The following is a 15,091-nucleotide window of genomic DNA, read 5'->3' as shown; positions in this document are numbered from 1 at the left end:
GGTTTGAGGTGGTTTTTGTTGTTTTTAGAATGAGTGTGTGTGACTGGTGGGAGGGGCAGAAGGAGAGGGAGAGAGAATCTTAGGCTCCTTGCTTAGTGTGGAGCCCAATGTGGGGCTCAATCTCACCACCCTGAGATCATGACCTGAGCTGAAATCAAGAGTCAGACGCTTAACCAACTGAGCTACTCAGGCGCCCCTGGAGGTTTGAGTTTTGAATTTCTCCACTGACATGCTTTTTCAGTACACCCATGTTTCTAAGTATGTATTCCATTTGGTTTCATGTTAGTTTTCTTCTCTTAACTGTATCTTATTGATTTGAACCTCTTTCTTTTATCTCTTGTCATAGATAGTGATTTTAAGGCATTCTGCTTTAGGATGTGTGTGTGTATGTGTATTTTTTTTTTAACTTGTTTAAAATGCCCATATAGTGGCATCCATCAGATCATCAAACGTACCAGTTTTGTAATCTTACCCTAGTGCTTATTTGGAAATGTTGACTTGATTTAGATTGAGTTTAAGAATTTTATTTCTTCTGATTGTGGAATGGTATTTGAAAATGTAATCCTAATATTTACCAAAGGTTCAGTATACTATCTGCTTCTAATGGAAATTGTATCATTGTATTTGGGAAATATTTGATTCACCCAAGAAAAGTCTTTTTAGGATATTCTTGGGTGACCTAATCAAGAGTGTAGGAAAATTTGAATTTAAGGGGATTACTCTCATTGGGGTGAAGGCATTATGAAAGGAGTCTTCAATAAACTGTTTCCAACACACATGAATTTCTTGTTACAGCTTTATTTTTTGTCATTGATACATGGCAAATTGTTGCCTTCTGTTTGTTTTTTGGGGCAGAGGACGCATTTCAAACTGTTTTTGCCTCTTTAAATTTGATCATGGAGTCCTCCTGAGTTCTCCTCATGCCTTTCAGCTCCACTCATTTGGTTATCTTTTTTTTTTTTTTCTTACTGAGTTCCTTTGTTCAAACAAAGTACATAGTAGCAAAATATCAAAAACTTTTGTAACAGTTACACTCTCTTTGTACAAAAATCATTGTGAGATCCCTTTGGTTTTATAAAAAGATCCCACCAGAATATTCCCTAGTTTTGTCCACACACACAAGTATTAGGATCTTAGTAAGTTTGAATCTGTTCTAAGTCAAGAGTATTAAGTACTGGTGGGTTGGGTTTCTGATTTTTTTTTTTAAGGATTTTTCCTGTTCTTTCCCTACAGTCTACAACCTTGAGAACTTGTGTGGCTGCCTAATAAGCAAACACTTGATCTTAGCCAAAAGGCCGAGAAGCGATCTAATAAGCAAACAAAAACATGTTGATCTTCTCATTCAGAAGATGAATCTTGATTGAGTGTCTGTTATTTATCCTGAAGTTGTATCCTTTCTTTCCAAACAGTAATCTGGGGAGGTGATGGCTGCCTGATGTCTCTGTCTCCATATGCTTTCTGCTCTTTCACTTTTTGTTGCCGTGTGTAATGCATGTATTGTCATAAGTAGGATAAGCACGAGGAATCTTTGTTTTTGTTTCTGTTCTGTTTTTCAGTAACAAATACTTTTAAGAAAACAGATGATTTTGTGACATGTAAAGCCCCAGCTGTCGACCTAGATCACAAGTTCAGGTGCAAGGTTGTGGATTGTTTAAAATTTTTCCGCAAGGCCAAACTGTTGCACTATCACATGAAGTATTTCCACGGGATGGAGAAGTCACCAGAGCCAGATGAGAACCCAGGAAAGAGGCAGGTCCAAACGAGGGGCTCTTCAGCTTCAGACAAGGCCAGCCAGGAGAGCCTGACCAGGAAGCGGGTCTCTGCCAGTTCCCCAAGTAAGTATTTTGGTTCTATGTTGTATCTATATTATAGAGTACTCTCTGTTGCTCAGGTCACACTGCTTGCATTTCTGACACAGAAGAAGGTGTTAAGTTGGTTTGGTCCAATTGAATCTTAAAAGATGAAAACTGACAAGTGATCCTCAGGAATTACATCGAAGGGCTGTGACCCTCCTGGAGGAACGAGAACTACAGTAGTGGGGGCACCTGGAGGGCTCGGTCATCGAGCACCTGACTTGGACTCAGGTCATGATCTCACGGTTCGTGAGTTTGAGTCCCACATTGGGTGAGCTTGTGCCCCGCTTCAGGTGAGGCCCTCTTCTCTCTCTCTCTGCCCCTTGTGGGATTCTATCTCTCTCTCTCTCTCTCTCTCTCTGCCCCTTGCTCACTTGCACGTGCGTGCTCTCTCTTTCTCAAAACAAAACAAAAAAACCCCAAAACAAAAAAATTGTAATGGAGGTAGTAAGGATTACCACAAAGTCTCGTCTTCATGTCTTAGTACAAAGAACCTTTTCGGTGGCCTTTCCTTCCTTCCTGCCTTCCTCCCTTCTTCCCTTCCTTCCTTTCCTTCCTTCCACCTTCCTCCCTCCCTCCCTCCTTCCTTTCCCTCCCTCCTTTCCTTCCTTCCTTCTTCCCTTCCCTTCCCTTCCCTTCCCTTCCCTTCCCTTCCCTTCCCTTCCCTTCCTTTCCTTCCTTTCTTTCCTTCCTCCTTCCTCCCTCCCTTCCTCCTCTCTTCCCGTCTCTCCTTTCCTTCCTTCCTTCCTTCCTTCCTTCCTTCCTTCCTTCCTTCCTTCCCTCCCTTTCATCTAAGTAATCTCTAGCCAGTATGGGTTTCAAACTCACAACCCTGAGATTGACAGTTGCATGCTCCACCATATGCCAACCAGGTGCCCCTGGAGATTTTTTCTAAAACTTAAGAGATTGAAAAATTACAAATTTCTGGGGGAATTTCAGAAGACTTTTAAAAATTTTTAAATTTTGTTTAATGTTTATTTTTGAGAGACAGAGTGCGAGTGGGGGCGGGGGGGGGGCAGAGAGAGAGGGAGACACAGAATCTGAAGTAGGCTCCAGGCTCTGAGCTGTCAGCACAGCCCAATGTGGGGCTCGAACTCACTAACTGCGAGGTCATGACCTGAGCCGAAGTCGGACGGTTAACCAACTGAGCCAGCTAGCACCACCCCCTCACCTTTTATTTATTAAAAAAATTTTTTTTAATGTTTTTTATTTATTTTTGAGAGAGAGAGGAGGTGGGGAGGGGCAGAGAGAGAGGGAGACACAGAATCCAAAGCAGGCTCCAGGCTCTGAGCTGTCAGCACAGAGCCCGATGCGGGGCTCGAACTCACAAACTGCAAGATCATGACCTGAGCCGAAGTCAGGTGCTTAACCGACTGAGTCACCCAGGCGCCCCATTCTTTTTAAAGTAATCTCTATGCCCAACGTGGGGCTCAAACTCAGGACCCCAAGATCAATAGTCACATGCTCTACTGACTGAGCCACATGCCCGCAGAAGCCTTTTTAATGAATTTCCAGTAAATTCTACAAGCCTTCCAGCTTCTTTTTACCTGAAATTGTAACATCATTATATATTGCTGGCTGATATAATACCTAGGTATTAAATGATATGTGGAACTCCTAGGACATGTGACAGTATTCCCAAGAACGTATGAAATCAGGTTTCAGGACAATGGGGCAGGGCTGTGTCAACTAAGGTGATCTCTGACCCTGTGAGAGATCAGTCCTCAGCCATGTTTTGAAGATTTAGTGAGTGAAAGTCAAGGTAGAATCTTTTAGTCATATATGATGCATTATTTATTAAAAGTATAATGTGAACACATGTAACTTTTTCTAATAGCCACATTTTATTTTATTATTTAACTTTTAATTTTTATTTTTTTTAAATGTTTATTTTTGAGAGAGAGAGCATGGGGGAGGGGCAGAGAGACAGGGGGACAGAGGATCTGAAATGGGCTCCACACTGACAGCAACGAGCCCAATGTGGGGGTTGAACTCTCAGACTGCAAGATCAAATGCTCAACCGACTGAGCCACCCAGGCGCTCCTAATAGCCACATTTTAAAATGTCAAAGGAAACAGATGAAATCATTCTTAATGTATTTTATTAATTTACTGTATCCAAAATGCTATCATTTCAGCATTAAGTTGGTATAGAAATGTCTTTTTTTTTGAAGTTTTTTTTTTTTTTTTTAATTTCTTTATTTGAGGTGGGGAGGGGCAGCGAGAGAAGGAGAGAGAATCCCAAGCAGGCTGTGCAGTCTCACCACAGAGTCTGCTGTGGGGATCGATCTCATGAACCATGAGATCATGACCTGAGCCCAAATCAAGAGTTAGAGGCTTAACTGACTGAGGCACCCCAGTATAAAAGTTTCTAGTGAGCTGTTTTATATTCTTTTTCTTATACTAAGCCTTTACAGTTTAGTGTGTATTTTATGTTTACTGAACATTTCACTTCAGACTAGCCACATTTCAGGTGCTCAGTAGCTGCATATGGCTAGTAGCCTCTGTATTGGGCTCTATTACCCTCTGTCGTAGGTAGTCTAGCTGTGCACTTGGCGAGCCTGAGCACTGAGCTAACAGGAGCTGCCTGAGGAAGGCCAGCTGGCCAGTAGTCACCCAGGAGGAGACTCCCCATGAGGGCCGCAGGGCATGGCAGCACTCACCACCTTAGTGACTTCACCAGAGTGTTGCTCGGGTACCCATCAGTGGTTAGATGTCTCTCAGAGCAGGCTCGTATGAACCAAATGGCAGTAGACTGATGCTCAAGGCCACGTGCCAGTTATTTATTTGAGACGAAGCCCACAGCTGTCAAAACTCCTTTCTTGTGTAGGAACAGTTTGCTTATTGAGCATTGGATCAGAGCACTGGAGTTAGAAGTGCTTCATACTAAAATAGATTGATTTGTCCATTCAGTACCTCTTTATTGAGTGCTTATTAAGTGCCAGGCTCTGTTCTGGGCATTTCAGAAGAGACCTGAGTCCTGTTTTGCTTGAGATCTTGGTTGTGAATATTCCTGGCACAAGGAAGAAAAGACTGGCTCAGTCCTCAGACCAGAGCATTCTCTTGCCTGGGCATTGCTTGTTTCATTTAGGGCCAAACATTGATTCCTTAGGGATGTTAATGTCTATTCCTGGCCAGTCCTACTGGCTTTGGTGGCCACTCTGTATCTTTCAGGTGAGTATATCTCTCTGTCATTGAATACATGGTTAATTATGGGGGCAAGCTTATTTCCTAGGACATAAGATACCTGTCACTGAGATCTTCTGCTTCCCCAAAATGCCACCTGGCCCACGTCTCACCTAGAGCAGTGGCTAACTAACCCAGCTGCCTGGGAGTCACACTTGGTGACTTGTTAAAATATGGATTTATTGGGCCCTGCTTTCCAGACACATTCCAGTTCAGTGGTTCTAAGTTTAGAATCTGTAACATTTTTACAACCCATCCCCAAGTACAAAAGTGTCATATGATTGCTGTATAAATCAGTACAACAGAGTTAAGGGAAAAGGTATCCCTCCCCTTGGCATTCCCACCCTCTTTGCAAATGTAACTATTTTTATTTAACAAACTCTTTTCAGATATTTTCTGTGCATATCCAAACAAGTCTACATAGAAAGTATCTTTTACACAGTATCACCTGCCACTTGTTTTTTTTTTTTTTTTTTTTTTCATTAAAGATATCTTGGGCATCATTTCATATCAGTGTTGATATGTGGTTCTACCGATTTTGACAGTTGTCATTTTTCATTGTATGAGTGTACTGTACTGTAAACATTCTTCCTATAAAAAGTTTATATTTTGCCATTTTTTTTCACTCTATCAAGTGCTAAAATAAAGTAAACCTCCCAAAGATTAATTTACCCTTGTGTACAAATAAACCCATGGGATAAATTCCTGGAGGTGGTTGGCTTCAGCAAAGGGTATGTGCATATCTAAACTTCTGATAGATGATACCAAATCACCTTTTGAAAACTTTGTTTCAGTTTATAATCTCTCTCCAACTAGTCATGTGTGTCAGTTTTTTAATATTATCAATATTACCAAATTTTAAATTATTGTAAGTCTGATAGGTAAACATATTTCAGTGATTTTAGTATTTTATTTTTAAATTTCTGAAGTATTTTTGGGGCGCCTGGGTGGCTCAGTCGGTTAAACATCTGACTTTTGCTCAGGTCATGATATCACTGCTTGTGAGTTTGAGCCACAAGTTGGGCTCTATGCTAACAGCTCAGAGCCTGGATCCTGCTTTGCATTCTGTGTCTCCCTCTGTGCCCCTCCCCTGCTCACACTCTGTGTGTCTCTCTCTTAAAAATAAACAAACATTAAAAAAATTAAAATTCTGAAATATTTAAAATATACAGTTCATAACTTATGCCCATTTTTAAATTGGATTATTTGGGGTTTTTTTGAGTTTTGAGGTTTAGAAGTTCTTTACATATTTTGGATACTAACCCTTTATCGGATCCCTCCCTTGTCATTTGCATGTCATTTGCAAATACTTTCTCCCATTCAATAGGTTACTTTTTAGTTCTGTTGATTGTTTCCTTTGCTGCTCAGAAGCTTTTTATTTTGATCTAGTCTCAATAGTTTATTTTTCTTTTATTTGCCTTGCCTGAGGAGATATATGTAGAAAAATGTTGCTATGGCTGATGTCAGAGATACTACTTCCTGTTCTTTATTCTAGGATTTTTATGGTTTCAGGTCTCACATTTAGGCCTGTAATCCATTTTGAGTTTTTTTTTGGGGGGGGGGGGGATGTGAGGAGAGTGCATGCAAATGGGACAGGCATGGGGGAGAGTGAGAGAATCCCAAGCAGGCTCCATGCCCATCTTGTAGCATGATGTAGGGCTTGAATTCATGACCTGGGAGATCATGACCTTAGCTGAAATCAGCAGTCAGATCAGACTCTTAGCCAACTGAGCCACCCAGGCGCCCCTGAGTTTATTTTTGTGTATGGTGAAAGAAAGTGGTCCTTTTTCATTTTTTTACATGTTGCTGTCCAGTTTTCCCAGTACCATTTGTTGAAGAGCCTTTTTCCCATTGCATATTCTTGCCTCCTTTGTTGAAGATTAATTGACAATATAATTGTGGGTGTATTTCTGAGTTATCTGTTCTGTTCCATTGACCTATGTGTCTATTCAAACTTTTTTCAATATTATTGTATCTGTTATGGTGATCTGTGATCAGTGATTATGACTCACTGAAAACTCAGATGATGGTTAGCATTTTTTTACCAGTAAAATATTAAAAAACTTTTTTTACAATATTCATTTATTTTTGAGAGAGCGTGAGTGTGGGAGGGGCACACAGAGAGGGGGGTACAGAGGCTCCAGTGTGGGCTCTGTGCTGACAGCAGAGAGTTCAGTGTGGGGCTCGAACTCACAAACCATGAGCTCATGACCTGAGCCTAATTTGGAGGCTCCAATAAAGTGTTTCTTGTTTGAATGTTTATTTATTTTCAGAGAGAGAGCAGAGGAGGGGCAGAGAGAGAGGAGGTAGAGAATCCCAAGCAGGCTCTGAGTGGCCAGCACAGAGCCTAATATGGGGCTTGAACTTACAAACTGTGACATCATGACCTGAACTGAAATTAAGAGTCCGACACTTAACAGACCAAGCCACCCAGGTGCCCCCAATTGAGTATTTTTTAATTTAGGTGTGTACTTTGTTTTTTTTCTTTTAAAGACATAATGCTATTGCATACTTAATAGACTATAGTATAGTGTAAACATAACTTTTATATGCGCTGGGAAACCAAAAAATACATTCAACTTGCTTTATTGCAACCTTTGTTTTGTTGTGGTAATCTGGAACCACGCCTGCAGTATCTCTGAGGTATATCTGTAAATGTGTGAATAGAGTAAATAAATTGTGATATCTTGATCCAGTGGAATACCGCACAGCAGTGAGTGAGTGGACCACAGCCCTCCCACCAACTTTGGTACGTGTCACAAATACAGTGTTGAGCTAGTGTAAACTCATAACCTATGTGCTACGGTTTTATATAAAGTTCAAAACCAGATAAAAATGAATCTGTGCTGTTTGAGGGTATGACAGTGGTTAGTTACCCTTGTGGGGTGGTAGGTAGATGAATGAATGGTGGGGGCAGGAGGGAGACTTTTGGCCTGCTTGTATCAATCATACATTTATTATGTGTGTAGTTTTCTCTATATGTTTTAGGCCTCAATAAAAGGCCTACATAAAACTGACACTTCGAAAATATTAAAATTGCTATAAGAATGTAAGAAAATAAAGTACAAGGAGATGCTGAGATAAAAGATCAGGCTTTTCACTTGAAATAATGGTAACTGAGGAGCTTTTAATTTTTTGTTTATTTACATCTGCTTTATCCCCAAATGGATCCCTTTTTTCTCTGTCCCCCAGCAGTAATCCAGGTTTTCCTGTCTTGCCTTGATTGTTGTAATAGTTTCTCAACCAGTTTTCTTCTCTCCGTCCTTTACCCACTATAGTTTATCTTTTATTTTGCTGTAAGGGAACTTGGAGAATACAAACCTGATCATATCACTCATCTGCTGAGAAATATTTAAGGATGGAATGATGGTTTTTGCAGAGCATAATGTTGGTGCTGGGCATGTGGGTTGGTAATCCTATCCCATTCTTATAACTGTTGTTGGACTTTTTGTAGGTTTCCCCACTTCTCTGTCTCTGTGTAAACTGGATGAGTTCTTGGGATGAGTCTGTGAGCTAATGTATTTAATGAGCCTGTTATATAGGGTCCCATATGTGGGAGGTGCATTTCCTTCTTCCCCTTGACTATGATTTTATTTGTCTCATCCAGCCATGTATGACTGAAGTTAGTGCATTGATACGAGCTTTTCAGCTGGACTGTAACTACTGTTGGAGAGGAATGAATGTTGTTGCTGCAGTATCCCGTGGGCTCTGCTCAGAGCTGTGAACACAGCCGGCGCTCAGGGATTGGTGATTGTGCATATTGATGTGTTGGGACCTAGTAGAAATGGATCCGGTGATGGAGTGACATCTGGGCAGGCAGAACTAGGGAGCAACTGGAGGTGGATTCAGCCTATCACAGTGACACAGAGTGTCTAGAACGAAGTTATTCCAGAGGCTGAGTCTTGACAGACAGGAGGCCATAAGGGGACTGAGGAAAGATGTGTTTGCTTGGCTACCATGGTGTGTGCCCTCTGAGCTAGGGCATAGTTCTCCTTGTCCCTGGTCATGGTAATTGTCTGAGGAGGGACCTTGCCCAGTATAACACACCTGAGTTCAGGATGGGCATTCCTGGCCATGTGTAGATTGCTTGTCTGGTTTGGCGATTCCTGATTAACTATACTTGAGGTTCGTGATTTGTGTTGAGTAATATGTGCAGGCTCAGAGTCAGCCCATCTGAATTTGAACCACCCCCCCCCCCCCCCCCCCCAGCCTTCCCTACTTGCTTTGCTATGTGACTTTGGGCAAAGAACTTGCTGAACTTCAGTTTTCCCATCTGTGAAATGGAAATACTACTACTACTTACCTTGGAGCTTTGTTACATTAAATATAATGTAATGTAAAATGCTTAACACAATATCTGGCCTACAGTAAACTCTTAATAAGCAGTAGCTCTTTGTTTCAGTGAAAACGTTATCCCAGGTAGTCAGAGATCTAGTTCTAAATTCAGCTGACCACTAATGAGCTGCAAAATCAATAGACAGGTTGTTGCCATTTTGGTATAAGAAACCTCAGTGATTGATTTTCTACTTTTGTGTACTGCTTTTGGATCTCATACCAATATAGCCACCTGGGATTTGATTCTCTCTCTTAACTAAAAGATCCCTTTCATTGTGATTTGGAAATTTGATCAACTTGGAAATTTTTGCCTGCCAGTTTTCTTTTTAATAACATGATCTGCTGAGGTGCCTGGGTGGCTCAGTCTGTTAAACCATCTGATTCTTGATCTCAGGTCAGGTCTTGATCTCAGGGTCATGAGTTCAAGCCTTGCATTGGGCTCTGCGCTGGGCATGAATACTACTTAAACAAACGGGTGCCTGGGTGGCTCAGTCAGTTAAGGGTCCAACTTGATTTCGTGGGATTGAGCTCTGTATCAGGCTCTGCACTGAGAGTGCAGAGCCTGCTTGGGATTCTCTCTCTCCCTCTCTCTTTATCCCTTTCCCACTTGTGCATGTGTACTCTCTCTCTCACAAAATAAATAATTAAACATTTAGAAAACAAAAAACAAAAAAACACAAGACTGACAGGGGTGGACGATATAAAATGCTTTAGGGGGTGCCTGGCTGGCACCATCGGGAGAGTGTGCAACTCTTGGTCTTAGGGTCATGAGTCTGAGCCCTATGTTGGGTGTAGAGGTTACTAAAAATAAAATAAATAAGATAATAAAAAATAAAAATAAAATAAAAGCTTTAGGGTGAACAGATGGGTGTTTTAAATCACTGTGTTTTATCTTGTTACTCCCTGCTGGTCCTTTGTAAAACTGGTCAGTTTGGTGGCAGAATGGGCCACATAGGCCACTCACCCACTGTCTGGGGTATAGCCTGGTCATTCCTGTACTCTCTTAGATGGTAGAGCGGTTTTGCGAAGCCAGGAAGGAACACACAACTCTGTCCTCCTGTCAAGTGGACACAGACCTTATGGATGATTTCACAATTCTCATGTGCGTGGTTGCTGAGATGGCCAGCAGTTATCAGGCTGAAAGAAACCAGCTGGTTTACCTTGCTATATTCTAGGTGGGTAATGAAAACCCTGGCCCCTAGTCCTGCCTGTGCCAGTAACCAGAAGGACCCTAAGTTATCATCCTCAGTGAACTGGGGTCAGGAGACATGTTCATCCTTCACCATGACGCTGGCTGTCAATGAGAGCAAACATAGGAAGGTATTTAGAAGATTCCATAGACCCCAGGCCTCCAGAAGGCACCCCCTGTTCCAGGCATCTCCCCTCACTGTCTCCCATCAAAGTCTCCTTCTGTTTCCTCATGGTTTTGCTGGTTACTTGACTAATCCAGTAACTAAATTTCTCAAGATTTGAAAGATTAAAACCAGCATAATAGGTCACCTATTCTCAACATACCTAGGTTTCACTCAGACTTCTAAGAAATTCTGGTATTCAGGGGTGGCATTTCAGACGGGGTGGGTTCAGGTGGAGAGATGTTTCAAGGTGAGACTCTGACACCAGGCAATCTGTGTTCTAGTTCATAGGCATTGTGAACTCGACATTATGCATAAGTGAAAAACACATAGAATATTACAGAAATTATGCTGTTTGGTGAAAATTATTGTAAAGAAGTACTCTCTTTATGCTGAGTGCTCTGGTTGTGGCAAATGGGACCTTGAGATCTAATGGAGTTCTCACGTGGAGATTCCTGGTGCTTCTGTTCCATGAGAACCAGAAAATGCTCTGCAGAGATTATTTTTCAATCCTCTGAATTTACCTGCTGGGTTGGTTGACCAGAAGAAACAGTTCTGGTCTGAGAGTCCATAGACTGAATCTTAGTAGCAGTCCTGCTAATGTTCACTTGTGATCTGAGCTCTTTACAGATGTGATTTCCTCATTTTTAAAGTGATGATGTACGATCAGGTATGAATGAGACAAGACCCTTTCACGTGAGGAGAAAAGCCCATAATCAGATGCAGGGAAAAGAGCTAAGTTTTATATTAGGAACATATAAAGTGCTGTGGAAACAAAGATTCAGATTTTGTTTGTAGAGCAGGAGCTGGGACGTTAAGAGGACAAGGTGACATTTGAGTTAAACCTTAAAGTGTGAGGGTAGAGGGTTTGGACCAAGGCCAGGGAATAGGAAAGTTATTCCCATGCTGGGACCAAGCAGGGTAGAGGTTCAAAGGCATCGAGGAGAATAAATGGGTATGATCGTCTGTCCCTGAGATGCCTCTTCTGACTCTGGTCTCCAGATGTTTCCCTTTCCCTTGGCCAGGCCTTTCATCACATAAGTGAATTTGGGAGGTCAGTTTAGGTTTGCATGTCCAAATTAGGTTTCTCAGAATACCAGAATCCATTTAATGAATTCTCTTCCAGTGGCAAGTTCAGGCTTCTTTGGTATCTGGATTTGTTTCTACATAAATGAGTTCAGTTGTGAGTAGCGGTTCGTACCAGAAAGAATACTCTAGAATCAAAGGGGACCTCACTTGTGCTTACTACCTGTTGTTACATCCATTTGGTTCTCACTCTGGGTAACCCTTGTCTGTAGGCCGAAATGAGTCTTGGGGCACTGGAGTGGGCCCTTCTTTGTTGCCATCTATACCTTGTGGCTTTAGACTGGCCTTCTTACAAGGGCATGCTCTCTCTCTCCTTAAAGGGAAGAGAGCCCTCTGAGCTTAATTAGATTATGGTGTCTGAAAGAGAGAACCAAGGTGGCCTGCTTCAACAAGACAGAGGTTTATTTCCCTCTCAGGTCAAACTGGAAGCAGTTGTCTGATGTCCTTCTGCTCTCATAGCTTAGTGATGATCTGGTGGAGAAATAGGGAGCAGGCTGTTCAGAGGGAAAAAAGAAGGGCTGTAGTACTTTTTTTTGGTGGAAGATGCGGGCATCAAATGCTCTAATACTTATGGACACATGCAGCCTGAGGAGACGACAAGTGGCCGTCCTAGAAGAGCCTCACCCTCCTCAGGTGACAAGCTGCTCTCTGATCCATAGCCTTGCAGGAAGTTGCTCTTTGTGCAGCCAAGCCTGAGCATTTGGGAAGTAGCTCTGTAGTCAGGCCATACTGTGTGGCTCATGGAACAATTGGCCAAGCTGTCTAAGAGAGCTCAACAGCAGACCACCATCACCCTCCAGGGAGAGAGTATCGCAAGCAAGATAACAACAGCTAACATATGAGAACTTGCCATGTGCTAGGCACTGTTCCAAGTTCTTTCTTGTATTGTTTTATTTAATCCTCAAAACAAATCCTATGAGGTGGGGGTACTGTTGTGCCCAGTTGATTAATTATAAACTGGGATGCAGGTGAGATGAATTAACTTGAACTGATACCTATACATCTAGCAGGTGGTGGAGCCACAATTTGAATCTAGTTGCAGAGCCTATACCCTCACTCTAGGCTCTGTGTCTGCTGTCTTTTAGGATTCCAGGGAATGATGCCCTGCTCCTGGGTCCTGGAGTGGGCAGTGGGAGTGCCTCTCTACAGGAGACCTCTGTGCACATGGGTAATCTGAATTAGTTCAGCCTCTGGTCTCCTTGACGGCCCCTTTACCTCAGGGAATCACCAGCATTAGCTTAGTACCTGCTGGACAGTTCTCTCTGTGAGCTCTGCCATTTTAGGCCACATTTGACTTCCCAGTTTTCAGCTGGAAGTCAGCGTGAGCCTCTGAAGGCTTTCTCTCTTCCCCCTGCTCTCAGAGAACACGGGCCTCTTTATAGAACAACTTCCTACGGTATCTCTTCTTTGTATCTTCATTGTTTACCCCTCTAATTGAAGCCTTAGGAAGGACTCTTTAAAGCTTAAAGTGACCATATTTCTGACCAGCTGCAACACTTGGGATCCTTTTAGTTACAAGTAACAGGAAACTCTATTTGAATTGACTCTACAATAAAGAGGGTGTGTTGGTTCACATAGTGGGGAAGTCCAAGGGATGTATGGCTCTGGGACTATCTTATCATGTTGCCTGTCAGTGCTATTTTCAGGTTGGATACCCTTGTATCATTTGGATAGCCAAGTATCATTTAAGCCTCCATACTGCTTCATTCAAATCTAACGAGAATAAGAGTATATATCCTTTTTATGAATGTTGGACCAGAGTCCTACATTTGGGTCACATCAGTCCATTCCGATCCCTGCCTTGAACCAACTGGTCAGGCTCAGGTTATCTAAGCCTAAGACTGCAACCAGGGAATTACTGGTTAACTGAATGTGGAGTTAGTCCTGTTCAAAGCCCTTACATGCTGCACAGTGAAGGAGGGATAGAAGAAACACTGGGAGATACCCACAATGTCTCCTACGTGCAGCAGATACAAAGTGAGAAAAGAAAACAGCATAACCTGGGAGCGAGTGAGTGGTGGTGCTGTTGAACTGCAGAGCAGATCTGTGTCTTGGGCTGGTTTCCTATTTCAAGGACAATGCTCAGTACCCAAGACTTGGAGGCCCAAGTCCTCTCACAGGTTTGAGTTCACCCTTTCTGTTTAGTAATGTATGTGATCTTGTAGCTTCTCTGAATTTCACTTCCTCCTCTGTTGAAGGGTAATGTTATTAAGGTATAGCTACATTTTATGCACAATTACCAGTTTGAAGTTATATGATAGAAAATCTTATACGCAAAATTTGAATTAAAGCAAATCCTAAAAAGTTGGGAAAATTCATTAATCACGTGATGTCACAGTTGGTAGGCCAGTGAGAGTGTTCATTATGTCTTCATTTTTTGGGAATGTTAGTCATGAATTACCTGAGTTTGAGTACCTGAGTTTGAGTAACGTGGGAACTTCAGGAATCCCTGGTATGGAATGAAGTGCCCCATCCTTCTCTTATTGCTTATTGGGCTCCCTAGAGGATGTGATTCTGTTTTATGAAATGTGAAATGAGAAAATACTGTTGTTAGAGAAGCCCAAAGGAACTCCCGTACTTAGATGATAACCGGGTATGCCCTGGCATTTGGCAGTTTATACCCTATATTCAGATCTTTCTCGAGGATGCAGGGCCAAGGTGGTCTCCTCTTCAGCTGCTTCTGCTACTGATGGGATTAATGCTGTTAGCTTTCCAATAAATTAATGGCTATAGTTACTTTAGTTTGTAGGTCATTAAAACTTGAATTTACAAATAAAAAACTGGATCGGGCAACAGTTTCTATGTGTGTGTGGGTGAAGATACATCAGCTTAAATCACACCTTTGCTCAGATGTTTCCAGTGGCCAACTTTTTTATAAGGCCTTATACAATCTGCTTCTAGCCACATCATCTTCTCTCCCTCAACCTAATTCTAATTTCACTTCCAGCGAAGACGTCTATACAAGCTTCCTTGCTATTTATTGACTTCAAATTCCAATTGTTCATTGCTAACATATGAGAAAGCAGTGGGCTTTTGTATATTAACCTGGTTTCTTTACGACCTTGCTATAATCACTATTAGTTCCAGCTTTTTTGTTTTTTGTTCTTGGTCAGTTCTTTGAGATTTTCTACATAGTCATGTCTATGCAAACAAAGATAGTTTTATTTCTTCTTTTCCCACCTGTGTAATATTTTCTTATCTTATTGTACTACTTAGGATGTCTAGCACAATGCTGAATGGAAATGTTGAGAGAGGACATCCTTGCCTTGTTCCTGATCTT

The 15,091-nt window shown here is 41.9% G+C and overlaps 1 protein-coding gene across 9 annotated transcripts in view; it reads left to right on the top strand.

Moving 5' to 3' along the window:
* The window catches only part of PHF20 (PHD finger protein 20), a 173,053-nt gene that overhangs the window by 123,737 nt on the left and 34,225 nt on the right, over positions 1-15,091 (top strand). For all 9 annotated transcript variants that reach the window (XM_047853751.1, XM_047853750.1, XM_047853753.1 and 6 more), the window contains one exon: positions 1,557-1,835. In XM_047853751.1, coding sequence (XP_047709707.1) covers positions 1,557-1,835 — 279 coding nt within the window. The remainder of the gene's footprint in view (positions 1-1,556; positions 1,836-15,091) is intronic.

The sequence above is a fragment of the Prionailurus viverrinus genome, chromosome A3 (genome assembly GCF_022837055.1).
Source record: "Prionailurus viverrinus isolate Anna chromosome A3, UM_Priviv_1.0, whole genome shotgun sequence".
Lineage (NCBI taxonomy): Eukaryota > Metazoa > Chordata > Mammalia > Carnivora > Felidae > Prionailurus > Prionailurus viverrinus.
The sequence above is the reverse complement of the archived record's forward strand: the minus strand, read 5'-3'. Positions and strand labels throughout refer to the sequence as shown.